Source organism: Canis aureus, chromosome 17 (assembly GCF_053574225.1).
Source record: "Canis aureus isolate CA01 chromosome 17, VMU_Caureus_v.1.0, whole genome shotgun sequence".
Taxonomy (NCBI): Eukaryota; Metazoa; Chordata; class Mammalia; order Carnivora; family Canidae; genus Canis; species Canis aureus.
Genome location: NC_135627.1, coordinates 54,495,520 through 54,517,440, shown reverse-complemented (window position 1 = coordinate 54,517,440; position 21,921 = coordinate 54,495,520). Strand labels below are relative to the sequence as shown.

General features: G+C 36.8%; 2 protein-coding genes across 4 annotated transcripts in view; one reads left to right on the top strand and one right to left on the bottom strand.

Moving 5' to 3' along the window:
* LACC1 (laccase domain containing 1) overlaps positions 1 to 21,921 on the bottom strand; it is a 181,856-nt gene that overhangs the window by 130,837 nt on the left and 29,098 nt on the right. For 2 of the 3 annotated variants that reach the window (XR_013355949.1, XR_013355947.1), the window contains 2 exons: positions 5,445 to 5,850; positions 525 to 679 (listed from right to left, as the gene is read on the bottom strand). The exons of the other annotated variant lie outside the window; for it this stretch is intronic. The gene's annotated coding sequence lies outside the window, so the exon portion shown is untranslated. The remainder of the gene's footprint in view (positions 1 to 524; positions 680 to 5,444; positions 5,851 to 21,921) is intronic. 3 annotated transcript variants of the gene reach the window in all.
* On the top strand, positions 7,802 to 8,255 carry LOC144287569 (large ribosomal subunit protein eL31). The gene has a single exon (XM_077854802.1). The coding sequence runs from the start codon at positions 7,826 to 7,828 to the stop codon at positions 8,201 to 8,203; it is 378 nt and encodes a 125-aa protein (XP_077710928.1). The 5' UTR covers positions 7,802 to 7,825; the 3' UTR covers positions 8,204 to 8,255.

The following is a 21,921-nucleotide window of genomic DNA, read 5'->3' as shown; positions in this document are numbered from 1 at the left end:
TTAATTTGTTTTTATTTATTTATGATAGTCATACAGAGAGAGAGAGAGAGAGAGAGAGAGGCAGAGACACAGGCAGAGGGAGAAGCAGGCTCCATGCACCGGGAGCCCGACGTGGGATTCGATCCCGGGTCTCCAGGAACGCGCCCTGGGCCAAAGGCAGGCGCCAAACCGCTGCGCCACCCAGGGATCCCTCACTTTTCTTTCTTATTTTACTCTTTAACGCCTACCAGTCATTCACTACACAGAAGTCAGAGTGATGTTTTTAATTACCTCTCATATTTTCTCATTGAATTCAGAATAAAATTCAAATTCCATGATCCAGCCGCTCTTTCTACTAGCCTTTTCCTTACTAACCATGCTTGAGTTAACACTGGCCTTCCTTCTTTTTCTGAAACATGCCAAACTCATTCTCACCTCACAGTCTTCATGTGTCCCCATCTGGAATGCTACTCCCTCAATTCTTTCTATGCCCTTTCTCACATTCACACATCAGTTCAAACATCAACAGCTCAGAAGAGCCTTACCTGACCATCTTAACTAGAGCAGCCCCTCCTGGTACTGAAATTTATTTCACCACAGTTTTATTTTTTTCATAGCACTGTTGCAGGTTGGGTTCCCTAGGAACCAGGGCAGTGGTTTTGCTTGTAGGAAGCTTATTAGAGATTCTCTTGATCAACATCTGATGAAAGAAAGGAAAATAAGAAGCTTGGACAAAGGGAGAAGTTGGGCTACTACAAGTTCAGTCTCAACAAAGGCCTCAGCCAACCCCACAGGGAGCTCTGAAGCTGCAACGGCCCTTTAGAGATAGATCAAGTTTCAGCAAGAGGGGACACATTTTTATATCCCCACATCAACCAGTTACTGGCTGCCAGCTGCCCCAAGGAGACATAAGGGCTTTCTTCAGTTGAGACAGTTCTCAAAGAAAGCTGACAGCTAACGCTATCTTTTTGTAACATTCCAAAGAGCTTCAGAAGCATGTTTTTTTGTACTAAATGAAGATCTGGTTAGCACCTCACAGAGTTCACCAGTCTCGCTTTAAATCCACTGTTCCATATGCAATCTGAAAGCAGCTTTGTTAGGATGTTTTTTCTCAGGTAAAACTTAGAGAGGTTTAGTGGAATGAAATACAGCCCCAGCCACTGCAGTCAATCTTAGGATCACATGTGAAACTCACCGTCTTACTTACTATCCATACTTAGTTTTCCCCCCAACCTCATCTAGCATCTCTGTAAGTCTAGATGTCTTACCTGGTGGCATGACAAGCCCCTTATCCCTGGGGGGTCTAGGCACTATGTTTTGCTCTGACTATGGCTTCTGATATCAAAATTGGGCAAAGGAGTACTGAGAGGCACCTAAATAAATCACTTGGGTGCCAAATATATTCTTCCCTATCTTAATTATATAACTGTCATCCAATTTCCTGATACCAAAAGGCACCCCTTTCTTGACTCTTGGTCTCTGAACACTTTGGGTTCCTTGTGCCAAATTCTAATTTAGTGTCTGTTTTCTTGATCCTGTGATGGTACTAACTATTGCAGGTCAGGGCTCTCAAGAAGCAGACTGAGGCAGAGATTAGTAAGCAGAAGTTTATTAGGGAGTTCTCTTGGGTCCTTATCTATAGAAGAGAAGGAAACAGGATTGGGCAGAGGAAGAAGATAGGCCATGATGGATTAGCAAAACCCCCAGATAACCCTACAGAAAGCTGGTATAGACCTTTAGAGTTGTTCTGAGCTAACATGAGGGTGTCATTCATTATATCTCTATGTTGACCAGTAATTGGATATGGACTACCCCAGAAAAGGAATGTGACCTTGAGCAAGATGACTCTCTTTAGGTAAGGTAATTCTCAAAGGGGGCTGAGAAGTGAGGGCCATCTGCTGATTGCATTTCCAGTGGAAATGTCTAAGAACATTAGACCTAAAGAGGTATCTGGAAAGGTCATCATAGAATTAATTATAAGCTTATGTCATTATCTGAAATTATTTTGCTTTTAGAATGTTCTCTCATTTATTCAACATCTCCCTCAATTAAAACTAAACATCATAAGGCCAGATAACTTACCCATCTGGCATATACTATGTGTTTCTCAACAAATAGCGTTGAATCGTGAACAAATGAGTTAAAAACTGATTATAATGGGGGTGCCTGGGTGGCTAAGTCAGTTAAGCATCTGCCTTCAGCTCAGGTCATGAGCCTGGGGTCCTGAGATCAAGTTCTGCATCTGTGGTGAGTCTGCTTCTCCCTCTCCCTCTGCCCCTCCCCCCACTTGTGCTCACTTGCTCTCAAGCATGCACAGTCTCTCTCTCCCTCTCATGCTTGGGCGTGTGCTCTCTCTCTCTCTCAAATAAATACATAAATAATTTTTTAAAGACTTTATTTATTTATTCATGACAGGCAGAGAGAGAGAGAGGCAGAGACACAGGCAGAGGGAGAAGCAGGCTCCATGCAGGGAGCCTGACATGGGACTCGATCCCTGACATCCAGGATCACACCCTGGGCCGGAGGCAGCACTAAACCGCTGAGCCACCCGGGCTGCCCTAAATAAAATTTTTGAAAATAAAATAAAACTATTATAATGCCTATCAAAATACCCAAAGATAATCTATAGAGTGTTATTTGATGGAGCAATTTCACTGTTAAATTGGGAGTTTTGGGGTTTTTTTTCTTTTTTCTTTCTTTTTTTTTTTTTTTTGTAACTCAAAGACAATATAAAGGCCTAGAGAAATAATAACCCAATATTTCAAGGTCATTCTTTTTTTGTATGCCAGCTTCAGAATAACAGATATTTGAGGAAAAAAAGAAAGAAGAAAAAAAAGAGGAAAAAAAAAAGGACCTCCATTGATATATACTGTTTTACTCCAATCTCAAATCATATTTTAAAGAAAACAAAAGGAAAAATTATATTCCTTAAATTCATTTATTATGTGGATTTGCTAATTAGATGAAAAACTCAATGCCAGCCTGTTGCCCAAGCCAAGTGGAATTGAGAGGTTAGATTTTACATATAGTTATGTAAAGAAAAACACATATAAATATGCTTAATAGTTTGTGTGTAGAACTAGCTATATATCTAGGTACAGTGACATATATAGATATATAAGGATATATCAGAGGTCAGCTGATTTCCAGATACTGAAGTTTATGAGACCCAATTGAAAATAATACTCTGCAGAGCCATAAATGTTTACTCAATTGCTAGGACCAGTCTATCCAAACACACTTTTAATAATGGCATGAGGTATGTGGGACATGGAAGGAAGAAAAATCTTGCAAACAGCAAATGCCAAAATCAAACTGAAAACTCAAGGCATGCCAAACTCTAAAAGGCTTTATATATGTATGGAAGAAAGCTGAAGTGGTCAGCCAGGCTCCATGAAATAGCTCTCAGCTCAGCTGTAAAGTCCAGGATAGGATTTTCCCATCTCTGTTCTTTATTCTTTGGTTTCTGCATGAACCTAAATAAATACATTCTTTTTCTGGACGGGTGTGTCTCTGCCTTCTGGTGTGGGTCTAGTTACTGGTTTTAGAGAGGAACTGAATATTGAAATTGGCCATGGAAATCTTGGTTCACATTGCCTCTGAGCCACAGTTTTGTTTGCTCAGGGAGAGGAGCTGGCTGCAGGGAGAAGGCACCTTCTTCCTCTGCTGCTGAATTTCAATGAGCAGAATCAATCAACAAAGTCAGGACACTGTAAACCCTGACAGGCTCTGGGCCTCCTCTGGGATAAGGCCAGACTGGGGATTTAAACCTGACACAGAACTTGTTACATTTAATATTAAAGAAACATGAAGCAATAGCATGTCCCCAGGAGGCTCTTTCTCCCTGACACAAGAGAAGACGTTATGGCCACATGGCCTTTTCTTTTCTGCCCTGTTGTCTGAGGCTACTCAAAAATAAGACACCTTCTTTTGAAGAGAGTTATGGAAACAATATACAATAGTTGCTAGTTATACGTTTTACCAATATAATTAGCAAACAAATGCCATAGGTTATAAATTGGGAATGTGTGAATTTAGAATTTCATTTTACCATAGCTTTCCCTTCCTTGAAACCTGAAAGCCAGTATATTCAGCTGCCAAAATAAATCAACTCCACATTTTGGAGGGTTAACTTCAGCACAGTCACCAGGCAAGTGAAATTCAAGGGTTTGCCATAGATCCTGGTATGTTTCTGGTTTCCCACTTGTGCATTGCTGGGATAAAGTTTAATAGTAACTCCTTCAGTGTTACTTCTCCCAGGTGTCTCTGATTCCTCTAGATTTATTTCACTGACAAAAACCATGTTTTTAATCTGTCTGTATCTATGAGCCAATTGAGAAAAGACGGAACACAAAATGGCCCCCATTTCTTGTGAATTACTGAAACACATTGTCAGCAACTCTAAATCCTACCTCAGAAGCAGGGGAGACAACCCAATCTGTGGATCCCAGTGGAAAAAAAGAAAAAAAAAATCATTTCTTGAATGGAAAATTGAAGAAACCCCTATTTAGATTTAGAATATGGATTTGGGGGAGCTATTCATAACCCAAAGTAAAATTAACCAAGAAGTCCTTTTTTAAATGGTTGGATATAGTTTCACACTACTTGTTTCTCTTGTTCTTTCCCTCACCTCTTACCTGGTTGGGATCAGAGTCAACTAAAGTGATTTAAATAATGTTTCAGAGGAAAAGCTTGTGGGCCCTTAATACAGATACCTCTTACACCTTCTGTGAAAAGGTGTAGAAAAATATAGTGTATAAAATTTTTTTAAAAGTGTATAAAATAAAACAAACTCGCTATTTTAGCTACCAGATGGAACTAAAATAAATGGTACTGAGTATTTTCATGGAGTTCATTTGAATCTCATTCTCCCTGTCATCAGATCCAATTTATCATCTATGCATCCAACAAGCATTTGTTGGGGCCTCTCAGTAATTTCCTCTCCATTCTTTTTGAAGCACATATTCCTGGGAAGGTATTTAGAACTTTCTGGCCAGCAAGAGGATAAGAGAAAAAAGGTGTTCAATATGGTGTTAACTAACATTTTTCTGTTGCATTAATTTAGGAGTTTGTTTTCATCTACCCTATACTATTAAATACCAGGGGGTAGCTAAATATTAATCATGTATTTTGTTTCAAGAAACAGCATGAGCTCCACAGATTGATTCAGATTGGACTCGTGGTCCATTGTCTTCAGGTGTGAGATCTAATACTTCTAGGCCTTGTGTAGGAGAGGCCATTCCCCTCTCTGAGCCTCAGTGACCTGAGTTTGTATGACCCTAAGAGTGAATGCCTCCTTAAGGCTGACACCCCAAGCATCTCACTCACAGACCCTAGACCAGGCTCTGCTTTGGTGATACTACTTTGATGAGCTTTGTGATTCCAGAGACATCCTGGGTAGAAAGAGTTTGTCTTTATTCTGTCTCCTCATAGTGAAAGAATGGTGAAAATTTAAACAGACTCACCTTGATTTCAAGATTCATCATAACCCCAAAACCCACACCTAGTAAATGTTTTTCAAAGGGGCTGCCCCAAGTTAGGGGTAAGGCAATCACACCAATAGTGGTCATGAGAGTAGCTTCTGAATGCTGATAATGGACATTCTTGCTCAATATTGATTATTCTTTTGGCTTCTTCTTGTGCTTTAGCCCTAAGCTTTGCTAACTGTGACTTTTGGCTGTGGTTCCGTTTGGGTTTCTTCCTCCTGGCTTTTAACTTGTCTCAGCAGCAAACTTCCAGCTCTGACCATTAGCTGTGTCCCTGATCTGGTTTGTTGCATATCCTTAACATCTCTTGTTCTCTTTCCCCATAGACCTGAGCTTAGGTGCTAGGGTCATTTCAAAATTCATGGCCTGGTTCTGACAGCATGTTCTGGAAAAGAGAAAGGAGACCAGAAAACCTTGTCTTATAATGCTCTTTCCCTAACCTGAAAAACAGATTAAAAAATGCATTTTGTACTTCTGGACTGCATAGGTGTGTTATAAAGATTAATATCCATGGAGCCTATGTGGATTAATGTGAAAAGCAGCCATGTAGAAGACTGCCAGGCTATTGCCTTGGCAATATCTCCACATTAGGAAGAAACCTTTAACACAAGCTGTAATTATAAACTATGGAGATTGTTTTTGTTTTTATTAAGCACACCAAACTCTGCATTTCCAGGTGCCTCTTGGCTCCTTCAAATTAGCCATTGTGCAAAACTGCCACTTGTTTCACTGATTTAAGCAATTAATCTTTGCTCAAAAAATTGTTTGGAACAACCTTTTGGTATTTCCACTAGGCCTGGTAGATATAAGTCTTCGCCCTATTAGGGTGGCCCTGAAAAGGCCAAATGTAAATGGAAAGTTAGCCATTAATCTAGGAAATATGAGAGAGAGAGAGAGAGAGAGAGAGAGAGAGAGAGAGAAAATAGACTCTATCAATAACTATAACCATATACAGAGAGAGACCTGATTCTAAAGTATTAGGGTGGATGTATGTGTACAAATGCATGCATGTAAGAGATGGGAGTGAGTGTATATATGAAAGAGAGAGAGAATATCCTAGGTATTCTAGTTTGTTGGTAGAGTAGTGACTTTATGTTTCACTGAACAAAGAAAGCAAATCTAACAGACCATGAATTCTACAACTTCCACCCCATCAGGAAAATTTCTCAGTCTAGATTGGAAGCACACACACAAAATTATTTTTGGAAATAGGTGATGCTTTCAGCTAGAAGGCAAAAGGTCCCAAGGGGCACACCATGGGAACAACTTTCCTGCACCTAGGATTCATATAACCTTGTCATCATCTCCTATCTGCTGCTACAGAATGATCAGCCAAGAGAACTGGATGTACAGACTTATGAATGCTTTCACAGTTGGATTTTTGAAGAAAATGTTACTTTGCAAACTGTCAGCCAGCCCCTAAAATGCAAGTTCTCCTCCTCCCCATCCACTCTCCCCTTTTTCCACTGCTGCTAGTCCCTATTCCCATTATTCTTTCCCTCAGGCCTCTTTCTGCCTTTATAAAGATAAGCAATTATTTTCAGCTTCAAGAAGGATGCTGCCCCTTAGGGTCTTTCCAAATGTAATAAATCTGGGAAAGGTGGATGATTTACAGATCAACAACTACCAGGCAGCTACTGCATGATATTTTACTGTCAACACCAAGGGACTGATAAGGATACTTTTGCTAGCCATAGAAAATTTGTAAGAAAAAAAAAAAGAAGAATCAAAGTTTTTTCTCTCCTTTTAAAAAGTCTGGTTGCTTCTTTCCTTCCCACTGGCAGATAATTTCATTTTTAGATGTCTACAAAAGAGACAGAAACATCCTTTCTTTGTAAATTCTGGTATTCTTAATTCATTCTGTATGTGATTGCTGATCAATATTAACAACAGACAGGATTCCTGGATTTGTAATGTTTCCTGGATCCCCAGGTCAGTGTGTCTATACATGGGGAGGTGGGGAGCCTGACTATCAGATTCTACTGAGCACCACTTGAGGCCAAGTCAGGACATGGGAGCTCAGTTTATGTTGTTGCTTCTAATTCTCAGCAGTGCTAGTCACTTCTCACCCTGTAATTAATATACCTACCTTCTCACTTTGCCAGTACTGACAATTTGCCACATTTCAGGAAATGTTTTCATGTATGCTACAGCATATTCAGGCCCCATGTTCATAGCTTTTTTTTTTTTTTTCTATTTTAATCCCTCTGGTAGATTATTGCAATATTTAGAGTGGATTAGTTGTATCTGTTTTACTCTGTTGTCTAAATTCAATTCGGCTTAACAATCATTTATGGAATCCTTACTAAGGACAGATAGAAATACTGCAGAAGCTTCCTTTCCAACTAGGGCCCTGCAGAATGGCTCCCGCAAAGAAGGGTGGCGAGAAGAAGAAGGGCCGTTCTGCCATCAACGAGGTAGTGACCAGAGAATACACCATCAACATTCACAAACGTATCCATGGAGTGGGTTTCAAGAAGCGTGCCCCTCGGGCACTCAAAGAGATCCGGAAATTTGCCATGAAGGAGATGGGAACTCCAGATGTGCGCATTGACACCAGGCTCAACAAAGCTGTCTGGGCCAAAGGAATAAGGAATGTTCCATACCGTATCCGTGTGCGGTTGTCCAGAAAACGTAACGAGGATGAAGATTCACCAAACAAGCTCTACACGCTGGTTACCTACGTACCTGTCACCACTTTCAAAAATCTACAGACTGTTAATGTGGATGAGAACTAATCGCTGATTGTCAAATAAAGGTATAAAACTGCAAAAAAAAAAAAAAAAAAAAAAGAAATACTGCAGAAGATAAAAAGTGAAGACATAATTCACAATCTAATTAGATATATAATTCAACCATAGAAGGGAACATAACATAAGGAAGAGTAAAACAACAACAAAAAAAAACAAACAAAAAAAAAAAAGGAAGAGTAAAACAAGTGTCTTAGGATACATATGACATCATCCCTTTACTATTATCTTCTTGAATGTTGGCCATCAGGAAAACGGTGGTGATGAGAAAAAAAAAAAAAAAAAAAGAACAACAGAGATCAGGAAAGGAGGCTCTAGAAAACACTTCTCCAATAAGTAAGTTCAAATCTGAATTCTGAAAAGGGCCCGTGTTCCTCTGGCTATATTGGAACCCTCTGAATAGTGAGTTGCTATATTGGTAAATCTGTGTTTAGAATGTTAAGTGTAGAGAAGCTATTATTTATTAAGAATTTTTTAAGGATAGTTTTAGGTTTATAATGAAATTGAGAGGAAGCCACGGAGATTTCCCATATGTCTCCTGAATTCACATATACATAACCTACTCTATTATCAACTTCACTCAGTAGAGTAGTACATTTTGTAACAAGGATGAACCTACACTGACACATCATAATCCCCCAAAGTCGATAGTTTACCTTAGGGTTCACTCTTGGTATTGCAAATTCTGTAGATTTGGACAAATGTATAATGATATGTATCCATCACTATAATATCACACAGAGTATTTTCACTGTGCTCTGCTTATTCATTTTCTAACCTTGGCAACCATTGATCTTTTTATGTTTTCCATAATTTTCTCTTTTTAACAATGTCAAATAGCTGGAATTATATAATTTGTAGACTTTTTGGGTTGGGTTTTTTTTAGTAATATGCATCTAAGGTTCCTCCGTATCTTTTCATGGATTGATAGCTTATTTTCTTTGTAGTGCCAATAATATTCTGTTGTATGGGTATTCCACAGTTTATCCATTTACCTACTAAAAGAAATCTTGGTTGCTTTCAAGTCTGGACAATAATGAATAAAGCGGGATGCCCGGGTGGCTCGGCGGTTGAGAGTCTGCCTTCAACTCAGGTTATGATCCCAGGGTCCTGGAATCAAGTCCTGTATTGGGCTCTCCACAGGGAGCCTGCTTCTCCCTCTGCCTAAGTCTCTACCTCTCTCTCTCTCTCTGTTTCTCATGAATAAATAAATAAAACCTTTTAAAAAATAATGAATAAAGCTACTATTAATACCCATGTGCAGGAATTTGTATGCACATAAATTTGCATCTCATTTCAGTGAATATCAAGAAGCACTATGCTGAAATATATGGTAAAACTATGTACATTATATAAGAAGCCATCAAACTGTCTTGCAAAGTAGTTGTACTGTTTTGCATTCCAATCAGCAATATATGAGAATTTCTGTTGCTCCAAATCCTTGCCAGAATTTGGTGTTGCCAGTGCTCAGAATTTTGGCCAGTCTAATAGATGTGTAGTGGTATCTTGTTGTTTCAAGAGAAGCTGTTTTGTATGTGCATTTGTTTAGAAAATAATGGTGGAATTCACAAGTTAGAAGAGACCTCACAGGCCATCTTACCCAACCCTCCAGAAGAAGAAGCTGAATTTCTTCCCCTAAGAGAAAAATTACTCTATCAAAGACAGACAGTACAACATTTCTCTAAATAGACCCAGAAGTGATTCATTTACTTCCTCCTGACCCAGTAACCTACTCTTTCTTCAGACAAATCTGTTCATCTTTCTTACATCAAGAGGAAATCTACTTCCTTGCAATCTCCACCAGATGAACACCAAAACCTTTCACCTTGAACGGCCTGGGATTTAGGTATCACGACACATCATCCGTCAGTTGCTCACTGTACTCCTCCAGGCCATTCTCTTCTGCAGCTCAACTCACCTATCCTCTCAATAAATATTACCTCATAATTCTTTTATTTTGTTTGAATGCAAAAATAATCGATAACTATAGTAGAAAATAGTATTAAGGCTTATAGGAATAACTCTAGAAGCTTGTGATCTCGTTAGAAAGTTAATGTATGATATGGATACTATAAGAGGACAAAAGAAGGACATCTGAATGAAACTGGGTGACGATGACACTGAACTGATTGCTAATGGATGAGTAGAAGGATAAGAAGCAGATCTATAGAAGATGTTTCAGAGAACATCTTGTGATGTCCACAGCTTGTGCCATAGCCCAGAGGTTGGAAAGTGGGCATATTTAAAGAATGGCAGAAGGACAATTTGGCAAATGATTTGTAAAACGAAGTCATAAAAGATAAAACTATGAAAAAAAAAGTATGGAGATTTCTCAAAAATTAAAAAATAGAGCTGCCATATAAGCCAGCAATCCCACTCCTGGGTATGTACTCAAAATAATTAAAATCAAGACCTTAAAGACACATCTGCATTCCCATGTTCATTGCAGCAATATTTATGACAGCCAAGATATAGAAATAACTCAAATGTTCATTAACAGACTAATGAATTTAAAAAGTGTGGTATATACATACAGTGGAATATTATTCAGCCTTAAAAAAAGAAGGAATTCCTACCATTTGCAACAACATAGATAGACCCAGAAGTCACTATGCTAAATGAAATAAGATATACAATGTTTGGAGCCAGAGGCTAGTCTATGGAAAATTCCTCCAAATTTTACAAATTATACATGAAAGAAACTTTACTGAGGTTTTCAAAAATTTGATAATATTAAAAATGCATGTGATCATTCCTATAATGAGTTATAAAACTAAAATAAACTATGCTTAAACACTATCAATAATAAAAACAATTTTAATTAACCACACTAGAAGACAAAATTATCTTTCTATTATTTTTATAGAAAATATTACAAAAGTTATTATTCTAGGAAGAATCAAATGGTAAAAGGATATGCGACCCAAATATATTTAGGCAGTCATTTAATTAAAAACATATTACTTATTTCTGGATTTCCTGATGTTTGTGGTATTTGTCAACTTTCTAAAATTTGCAATTTAGTATGATCTTAAATAAAAAGTAAATAGAAAAAAACATAGATTTAAATTAAACAATAGCACTAATTATATCAAATGTAATTGGTCTAGCCACATCAAATAGAAAGCAGACATTGTCAGATCAGATATCAAAAAAAAACCTAAACGCTCTCTATAAGAAACTCACTTTAAATATGAAAAAGCCGATAGGTTAAAAGTGAAAGGATTAAAAAGACAGTTCATGTTAACACTAATTAAAAGAAACTGGAGTAGTTGTATTAATATCATACAATGTAGATTTCAAAAGAAAAAATATAAGCAGGGATAAAGAGGGTCATTTTATAATGACAGAGAAGGAATTCATCAAGAGGGCTAATAATTCAAATGTGTTCATACCTCTTAACAGAACTTCAAAACACATGAAGCAAAAACTGGTAATACTGGAAAAAGAAGCACAATTCCACTGTGGGAGCCAGAGATTTCAATACTGATCTCTCAATAATTGACAGAGGCAGACAGAAAATCATTAAATATGTACAATACTTGAAACAGCACTGTCAACATACCTGATCCAATTAATATTTATAAAAGACTTGATCCAAAATCAGCTGAATATATATTTATTTTACAAATGTACATGGATTATTTACGAGATGTATTAGTTTCCTAGGGCTACCAAAAAAAAAATATATATATATATACATACATACCACAAAACTAGGTCACTTAAAACAACAGAAATTTATTCTCTCACAGTCACTGAGAGATAGGCACCCTAATGCAGTATGACCTCACTAGATCCACAAAGACCCTGTTTCCAAATAAAGTCACATTCACGAGGACCAGGTTAGGACTCAAACTATCTTTTTTGGGGACACAAGTCAACTCACAACACCAGATTAGAACACATTCTGGACCAATAAGCAAGTCTTAATAAATTTAAATAGTATAATGTGTGTTTTCTAACTCCAGCTGAATTAAATTAAAAATCAATAACAAAATATATTCAGAAAATCTCCAAATATTTGGAAGCTAACAACACACTTTTAAATGACCCATAGGTCAGAGAAGAAATCATAAGTGAAATTATAAATTAAGCTGAATGAAAATGAAAATACAGTATTTAAAAATCTGTTGGGGGGATCCCTGGGTGGCACAGCGGTTTGGCACCTGCCTTTGGCCCAGGGCGTGATCCTGGAGACCCGGGATCGAATCCCACATCGGGCTCCTGGTGCATGGAGCCTGCTTCTCCCTCTGCCTATGTCTCTGCCTCTCTCTCTTTCTCTCTCTGTGACTATCATAAATAAATAAAAATTTAAAAAAATTTAAAAAATAAAAATAAAAATAATAAAAATCTGTTGGATCCAGCTAAAGAGTGCTTAGGAGCATCATATATTCATATTAAGTACTTGTAGCATAATATGCTTATATTAGGAAAGTAGAAGGGCTGAAAATGCATGACTAAAGTATACACCTCAAGAAGCTAGAAAGGAAGAGCAAATTAACCCCAAAATAAGGATAAAAAGGGAATTAAAATGGATACAAACAGAAATCAATAAAATAGAAAACAGAAAAGCAATAGAGAAAAATCAGTGAAAACCAAAAAATATATTTTAAAAATATTAATAAACTTAATAAACTCTGGATAGACTGATCAGGTAAAGAAAATACATAAGTTACCAGTATCAGGAATGAAAGAACCTTGCTAAAGATCCTACAGTCATTAAAAGAAAAATTAGGGGACACTTGGGTGGCTCAGCGGTTTAGCATCTGCCTTCGGCTCAGGATGTGATCCTGGAGTCCCAGGATTGAGCCTCACATCGGGCTTCCTGCATGGAGCCTGCTTCTCCCTCTGCCTATGTCTCTGCCTCTTTCTCTCTCTCTCTCATGAATAAATAAATAAAGCCTTAAAAAGAAAGAAAAAGAAAAATTAGGAACAAGCTTATGTCAAGAAATTCTTAACCTGGATGAAATGAAAAAATTCCTTCAAACACACAAATGACCAAAGCTCACCTAAGAATTAGCTAGCCTAGATTACTTGTATATCTTTTAAAGAAATTGAATTCATAGTTAAAATTCTAAACACATACAGCTTTTTAAGAGTTACGTTTTATAACTGATTTACATATTTTATTTTTTTTGCCCCTAGTTGCTTTTAAAAATCTCTATCTTTGGTGTTCTGTGGCCTCACTATAACGTTGTCTACTGTGTTTTTTGGCATGGGACCCACTATGTTTCCTAAATCTGAGGATTTGTAGCCTCCATGAATTCTGGAAAATTCTCAGCCATACTGCTAGAAGTGGAATCTTCACCATTCACTACTTACTTAAGTAGTGTTAGGCTGTTTTTTTCTCTACAACTGCAGACCATATTTAGGCATGCAGCTCTTACCTTGTTCAAATTCCAGTTCTCCTAGGCACTCAATTATTATGACTCTTTCAAATTTAGATAGACTCTTTCATAAATCACCAATGCTCTTTCTCTAATTATTGTATTATTGAAAACTCCAATCCTGGAGTTCTTTCTTTGTGATTGGTCTTTCACGCTCAACGCCTACTGCTCTATTTGTACCGCATTAACTCTTCTCCATTAACTAAGCAAGTCGAAACAAAGATGGGTGAAGGTCCAAACTGAGTTCCTTTCTTAGAATTTAGAATGAAGGGGCAGCCCGGGTGGCTCAGCAGTTTAGCGCTGCCTTCAGCCCAGGGTGTGATCCTGCAGACCCAGGAAGGAGTCCCACATCAGGCTCCTTGCATGGAGCCTGCTTCTCCCTCTGCTTGTGTCTCTGCCTCTCTCTCTCTCTCTCTCAAATAAATAAATAAATAAATAAATAAATAAATGAATGAATGAATGAATAAATAAAATCTTTAAGAAAAAAATAATTTAAAAAAAAAAGACTTTAGAATGAGAACACGGGAGAGAGAGTCACTTAATGGAAGGAAAGGAGAAAGAAACCAAAACAAATGAAGCTGAGGCTTTTTGAAGGAAGTCACTACAGGTAGGACCAGAAAGTCCAACTAGTAGCATCCCCAGAGCTGACATTCTCTTCCTAAAAGGGTAAATTCTACTAGATTTGAAGCCTCAAAAAACGACCCAATTTACTTATGTGGTGTGGGGATATTCTGGTTAAGCCAGAAAAATCAGTATCCTCACAGAGGACTCCAGGATCATGACCTGAGCCAAAGGCAGACACTAAACCGAGGGAGCCACCGAGGCTCCCCTCTCATATTTTTATAACAAATCTGACTCCATCTCTTAGCAGAAATGTCCCTGGAAAAGTCTTAGATAAGACTAGTACTTGTAGTTGTAAATATGGGATTAGCAGGGCGTATTAGAAAATTTCATTCCGAGAATCCACTGGAAGGATAATAATGATACATGGTCCTATTGCCTCCTTTAGATACTAAATGGTAGGGTGTCCTATAGCACTACCGAGGATCATTCCTGGCTCCCAGGTTGATTTGCTCAGTGACCACCAGAATTATTTCACTTCCTGTTCTTCAGTCTCAATAAGTAGAAATAATAATTTCACTTCCTGTAAGGGCAAGAGTTTTAATAAGGATGTGCTGGTGAGGCAATTTGAGGGCTCAAATGATTGAGCGGTGAGGGAGAGGTCAATCTATTAGTCCTGAAAGGAAAGGAAGGTTATTATAAGAGATTGAGGAATATCTGCTTTGCCTTCTCAGCAGTGTTGCTGAAGTATCAGAAAGCAGTGCCTACACATCGCTGCCAATTTCTGATTATTTCACCAATGCAGGAGCAGTTAGGCCAAGATATGCACTGATTTTAGAATTAGAGAAAATGAACCAGTTTATAAATGTAAGCAAAACTCATACTAAATTCATGTAATCTAACTACAGATGAGCACTGCATATCAGGACCATAGTAGGGAGGAAAAAGAAGGCAAACTAAAGACCTTGGTACAGGTACTAATAGCTTCACAGAATTCTCTTAGCTAAAGAAAATTACAGTGAATGCATGCTGGTATTATTCTTGCACATATCTGATTCATCACCCCTTCTACTCGAGTCTATCATCCTCATAAATGGTTACACATAAAAGTATCTTAATTGCTTTGCTTTCTCAGAAAGAAAAATATGAAAAGTTTAATTCGTCACATTTTAATTGAACAATAAATAATATTAAATCATAGTCATATACAAAATTTGTTCTAAGTTACCTTTAAAAATTCCCCTTTAGTCCCAAGTACGGTCTATTAAGGAGGGAAAAGGAGAAAAGGGAGTGAGGAGGAGGCAAAAGCGAGAGAGAGAGGAAGTAATAAATAGAGAAGAGAAATAAAAAGGAGAAAGATAAAAAATGAGGGAGCTAAAATGTGACAAACAGGGAGTCAGATATACCAATAAAAATAAAAGAGGAACAAGTGAAATGAATCTGGATAACAAACTCAATTTTTTTTTGTTAAAAACTGAACTAATTATAAAATAACTCTCCTTCCTATTCCTTTTATCTAATTCTTTACTGAATTTGTGATGACCTTCTTATATAAATGTTGACAACAGGAAACATAAAAATTTTAATTCTTTAGCTTTAATTTTTAAGTTTGAAAGACATAAAAATATAGTTATCTAGAAAAGTTATCTAGAAATTTTCAAATTTTAACAAGGTCTCTTTTGACAAAATACACTAACATTGCTTTTTGCATTATTTTGAAAGGCATCATACACAACAACTTGCAGAATTGAAATATAGAAGGACATAGGGTAAAAATTTGTGGGGTTTTTTTGTTGTTTTTTACTTCCAAAGTTCCTATATCCTTTTGACCAGAAAATAAATCCTGAGCTTGTATTCAAGGTCATGACAATTGTCTCCCCGAAGCAAAGAAAGGAAAAAGGATTACTACTTCCCAATTCCTGTTAGTTAAAATACCATGAAGCTCTTCTTTTTCCTTCCATTCTTTCCTTCCCCTCCCTCCTACCCTTCCTCTTCTTTCTTCCTTCCTTCCTTTCTTCCTTTTTTTCTTCTTGTAGAAGGCTTAAATGATCAGCCAATCTGTTTTTGTCAAATGAGTCTGTCAAAATGTTAAATCAAGTGAATAGACAAGGAGGAGAAGTTGCTGGATATTTGGCCATTAATTCCCTATGTTACCCATAGCAGTGATTAGAGCAATATTACATCTGAAGAAAGTTTGAAGTCATCAAATAAAATCTGTATCAAAGGGCCCATCCTACATTAAGATCATGCCTAGTACTACTCCAAATGGTTCAACTATCTAAACTTTCATTTCTTAATAGGTCAGATTTTCCTCCTCTTAAGTTTATATAACAAACTATAATATTCTTATTTTGTTACTCTGTAAAAACTTTAATGTAGCTGTGGTGTTGAGATTTAAGCACAGTTTCTCAGCACTACAGAACAGGACACCAAGAGAAGTGTCCCTTATACAGAGTGGGGCTCCCCAGGTCAAGTTTGGAAGAGGCATTGATTAATATTCTATCTCCTAGACTAATATTTCTCACTTATTTAAGTTAGGAATTCCTTTCCATGGAAATTTTTAAAAATCCATATTATTTTATCTAATAAAAGCATACAACTAGACATAAATTCCTTACACTTTAAATACTATACAATTATGAAACCAAAAGAAATTTATACTTATATATTGTACATATTAAAACAAAATTAGGAAAATTCAAATTTGCTGCATTTAGTTTAATGTATAGTACTGATTTGCTGAAAGTAGAACTCTGATTTAGAAAAATGTCAACTCAGATCCAGGTTTAAAATATACTCTCTCTAGAATGGTGTTACCAGGGTTTTGGAGGTAGAGGAGATGAGGAGATGCTGGTCAAAGGGTACAAGCCTTCAGATATGAGATGAATAAGTTTGGGTATCTAAGTACAGCACAGTGCCTATAGTTAATAATACTGCCTTATGCACTTGAAATTTGCTAAGAGAATAGACTTTAAGCATTTTTACTACACACAAACAAAAAATGGCCACTATGTGAAGTGATGGATGTGCGGTAATCATTTCACATAGTACACGTATGTCAAAACATTATTACTTTCTACACTATAAATACATGAAATGTTGTCAATTATACCTCAATAAGCTGAAATTTTTTATTTATTTATTTATTTATTTATTTATTTATTTATTTATTTGAGAGTGAGAGCGTATGCCCATGAGCAGGAGAGAAGAGCAAAAGGAGAAGGAAAGAGAGAATCTTAAGTAGGCTCCAAACCCAGCACAGAGCCTTATGCAGGACTCTATCTCATCACCCTGAGATCATGACCTGAGCCAAAATCAAGACTTTGACAGTCAACCAATGGAGCCACCCAGGTGCCCCAAAATTAAAATATATGTATATACTCTTTCCTACCATGAAAAATATTATGTACAGCATAAAGCCTAACTCCTTAACATGGCATTCAAGACCTTCCAAACAGACTCCTTTCTAACCTCTTTTCTTTCCATATTCCCCACTCACAATTCACCAACTTCCGATTGGATGACTTGCCACAATTTGCCATTTTCCCAGAAAAAATGGGAGTCCTTGCACCTGCCTGTGACTTTGCGCATGCTATCTTCTCAACCTCTACTCTACACTGTCTATGACATTCTAATTCTGCTCTCAGATTCAGCTCCAATGCCTGTACTTTATAAATGCCATCTTCCAGCCCTCTTGGACTTATCAACTGCACCTTCCCCTGGGTTTCCAGAGTGCATTGTTCATATCTATTTCACATTGCCCAGTATCATGTTAGCTGTTTATATGTCTGTCTTCTTCACCATATTGTTAATCTTATAAAAAGTAATAACGTTATTGAGATTAATTCACATATAATACAATTCACCCATTTGACATATGCAATTGAATGACTTTTAATATAGTCACAGAGTTGTGCAACTATCACCACAAAGAGTTTTAGAACATTTTCATTACTGCAAAAAGAAATCTTGTACCATCAGTGGTCAGTCTGTACCCCCCTTTACCCCAGCCCTAAGCAAACCTTAATTTTCCTCTTTGTCTCTGTATATTTCCCTCTTATGCACATTTTATATAAATGGAACCATCCAATATATGGCCTTATATGTGCTTGTAAATCTTTTAAAGGTAGAGACAACGTTCTATTCATGGAAGGAGGAGTTAATGAGCAAGATATGTGATATAAGAGGAGAATGAGTATGGACTCAGGCAGATCTGAGTTAAAATCTCAATTCAGCCATTTACTAATTATGTAACTTTCACTTCATCTCTCTGAGAATCAGTTTACACATCTATAAAGTGGGGATAACAATTGCTCTCTTGAAAGATGGTTGTGAGGATTAGAAAGAGGATATGAAAAGTTCTTAGAAAAGATTTTGCTCAATAAATGGAAGCTGTTACTTGTATTTATCCCTGCATATCCACAGTACCTGGCATAGTAAACAGTAATGCATATTAATATATTAATTAATGGATTAATGATGAAAAATTCTAATGCATTTCCTACAGAGTGCCAATGAACTTTCAACAACTTAGGTAAGGACATAGAGTTTCTAGGGCCAAATCTGACCTGGAAGATCTAAACTTGCTTCTTTTTTATTCTTAATCATTGTTCTGGCTCAGAGACTGGTCAGTAAAGAGAGACAACAGAGTCAATAAACAAATCTAGGATCTGAAATCAGAGAAAAGAAGTTACTTTCTGGCTCTGGTACTGGCATCTGAAGGTACTCTGAAAGACAGCTCATCCATCTCAACCCCTAGTTTTCATTTGTATACACTTCTCCATTAAATAATCATTTCTGCTTTCCCTATTACAGGACAAAAGAAATGTGACTCACACCTGAAAATGGCTGAACTTCTACTAAAAATAGACAAGCAATACCATCTGAATCATGAGTAGATAAAAGTACAGAGAGAAAAAGCAGAGAATAGGTGTTGCTCCAAAAACAAGAGAAGTCCAACCACGATAAAGTGATTAAATTATATCTAGAGATGCCCAAATAAATTTGGAACCAACATAACAGCAACAAAGCTTCTTCACAGGAAAGAAAGGCACTAGGATACCAAACTAATTCTCAAAATAAAAGAGATTTCTTTTAAAAAGTCATAATAAATTTAGCTGAGTCATACTTATAATAGAGAATATAATGATTGAATCAATGGCCTGAAAGAAATCAAATAGTCTGCCTTAAAACAAAAAGGGTACACAAGTAATTCAATCTCTATGGGAGAGAAAAATGGCAGGATTTTTTTTTTTTTAAAGAAAGAATCTAATTTCTAAAAGATGTTAGAGTAAGTTACATGAGTTGTCTATAAGACTTAATTTTTAAAACCATAATCCTGCAAATCATGGGGATAATTAAGGATATAATCATTTAATTAGGCAACTGACTATTGAAGCAATGCAGTTTTACCAAACAAAGACACTTAAAAAAAAGGTAGAAATGATCTTGGAAACTATTGCCATTTTAACCCTTTTTAAAAAAAATACATAAAGAGCCAGAAAAATTACCTTCCAGCTAGAAGCAACTATGTGAAAATCAGATGGAGACATATCAAATTGGTGTCATGGAAATGCTTGACTTGATAAATTCCAGCCCTTACAAATGGGCAGAGGAAAATCTCAAGCACTGACATGAATATCCATTACTGGCATAAAAATAGGCTAAAGTGTTCCCATCTCAAATTGTTCTAACTCTTTAATCTACCCTTTTCCCAATAATTTATCCCAAGATGAGAGAATGTTTACCTTCTGATCCAAATAAAGGGGGCCAATGGGTTTTCTATCCACTTATCTTTTTAAAAATAAGACAAAAAGAGAAAATAACAGAAAGAAACTATATTGATTCTTAATGGGTTTAGTTCTTTATACGAGTGACCTGCTCACATACGTTCATGGAAAAATCATTCTAAAATCTCATACTATCACTTCACCTCCCTTTTATGTAAAAAAATATTCTCCCCAGGAGATACAAGCAACTTTGTTTCTATTTCATATATACACAGGTGAGAACAGTTCCTAAAACTCTCCAAGGATATTTGTCCACTATAAATAAAAATGTATTTGAGTATCTAGATCTAAAGTTAAGAGTGATGTATATTTTTTTTCTTGTCATTATTTTCCAGATTCTATCAGAGGTCCATTGAAAGTGAAAGGAATGCTGCTTCTCCCTCTGCCTTTGTCTCTGCCTCTCTCTCTCTCTGTGTGTGACTATCATAAATAAATAAAAATTAAAAAAAAAAAATTTAGGGATCCCTGGGTGGCGCAGCGGTTTGGCGCCTGCCTTTGGCCCAGGGCGCGATCCTGGAGACCCGGGATCGAGTCCCACATCAGGCTCCGGTGCATGGAGCCTGCTTCTCCCTCTGCCTTTGTCTCTGCCTCTCTCTCTCTCTGTGTGTGACTATCATAAATAAATAAAAATTTAAAAAAAAAAAAAAGAAAGTGAAAGGAATGGAGACACTCTATAGGAACAGCAACTTTACAAGTAATACAATGGCACTAATTTTGTATCTATCAAAAATTGTCTGAATATAAATGGATTAAATGCTCCAATAAAAAGACAAAGGGTATCAGAAAGGATAAAAAAAAAAAAAGACCCATCAATATGCTGCTTACAAGAGACTCATTTTAAACCCAAAGACAGATGGAAAGTGAGGGAATGGAGAACCATCCATCATGCTAATGGACATCAAAAGAAAGCTGGAGTAACCATACTCATATTCAACAAACTAGATTTCAAACCAAAGAGTGTAATAAGAGATGAAGAAGGACACTATATCATAATAAAGGGGTCTATCCAATAAGTAGATCTAACAATTGTAAATATTTATGCCCCGAACTTGGAAACAGCCAAATATATAAATCAATTAATGACAAACTTACAGAAGCTCATTAATAATAATACAATAATAGTAGAGGACCTTAACACCTCACTCAGAGCAATGGACAGATCATCCAAGCAGAAGATCAACAAGGAAACTATGGCTTTGAATGACATGCTGGACCAGATGGGCTTAACAGATATATTCAGAACATTTCATCCTAAAGTAGCAGAATACACATTCTTTTCAAGTATACATAGAACATTTTCCAGAATAGATCAGGTGTCAATAGATCAGGGTCACAAATCAGGCCTCAACCAGTACAAAAAGACTGAAATCATACCATGCATATATTTTCTACCAAATTTAATAGTTGGGAACTCCCTGAAGAACAGGCCCAACTCAGCTCTAATACTCAGCCATCAAGAAGGGGAATAATGTGTGCAGCTTTGATTGTGCTTCTGTTTGTATAAGAAACTCTCAGTACTAAGCACCATGGAAGGGATCCCTTTAGTACTGACAAGCTTGGGAATTGGGAAAGAAGAGGGAAAATTGAAGTAATAAAGTGTTGGCATCTAGTATTACATTAACTATAACTGAAGTGAACCAAAATCCAGACCCTAAATAACCAACATGAAAGTCACTGCAAGAAAAGAACACAAACATCCTCCAGTGTAAATGATGGCAAAGAAAAAGTCTTCTGATTCACCAAACTTCCTTATCCTTTCTAATACTCATAATTATCCTGGTTCTTGCCCAAGCATTAAGTGTGCTCATTAGTTTCTGACAGGCCATATAAACTTAAGCCTTAGTGGTTGGATTTATTTTTGTGTCCTTAACACTCCCCAAAAGTTTTGTTTCAAGAGCCAAAAGTCTACTATCCAAGCTAGTAGTCACTAAACTCATGCTACAGTGGACTCTTCCAAAGACTTTTT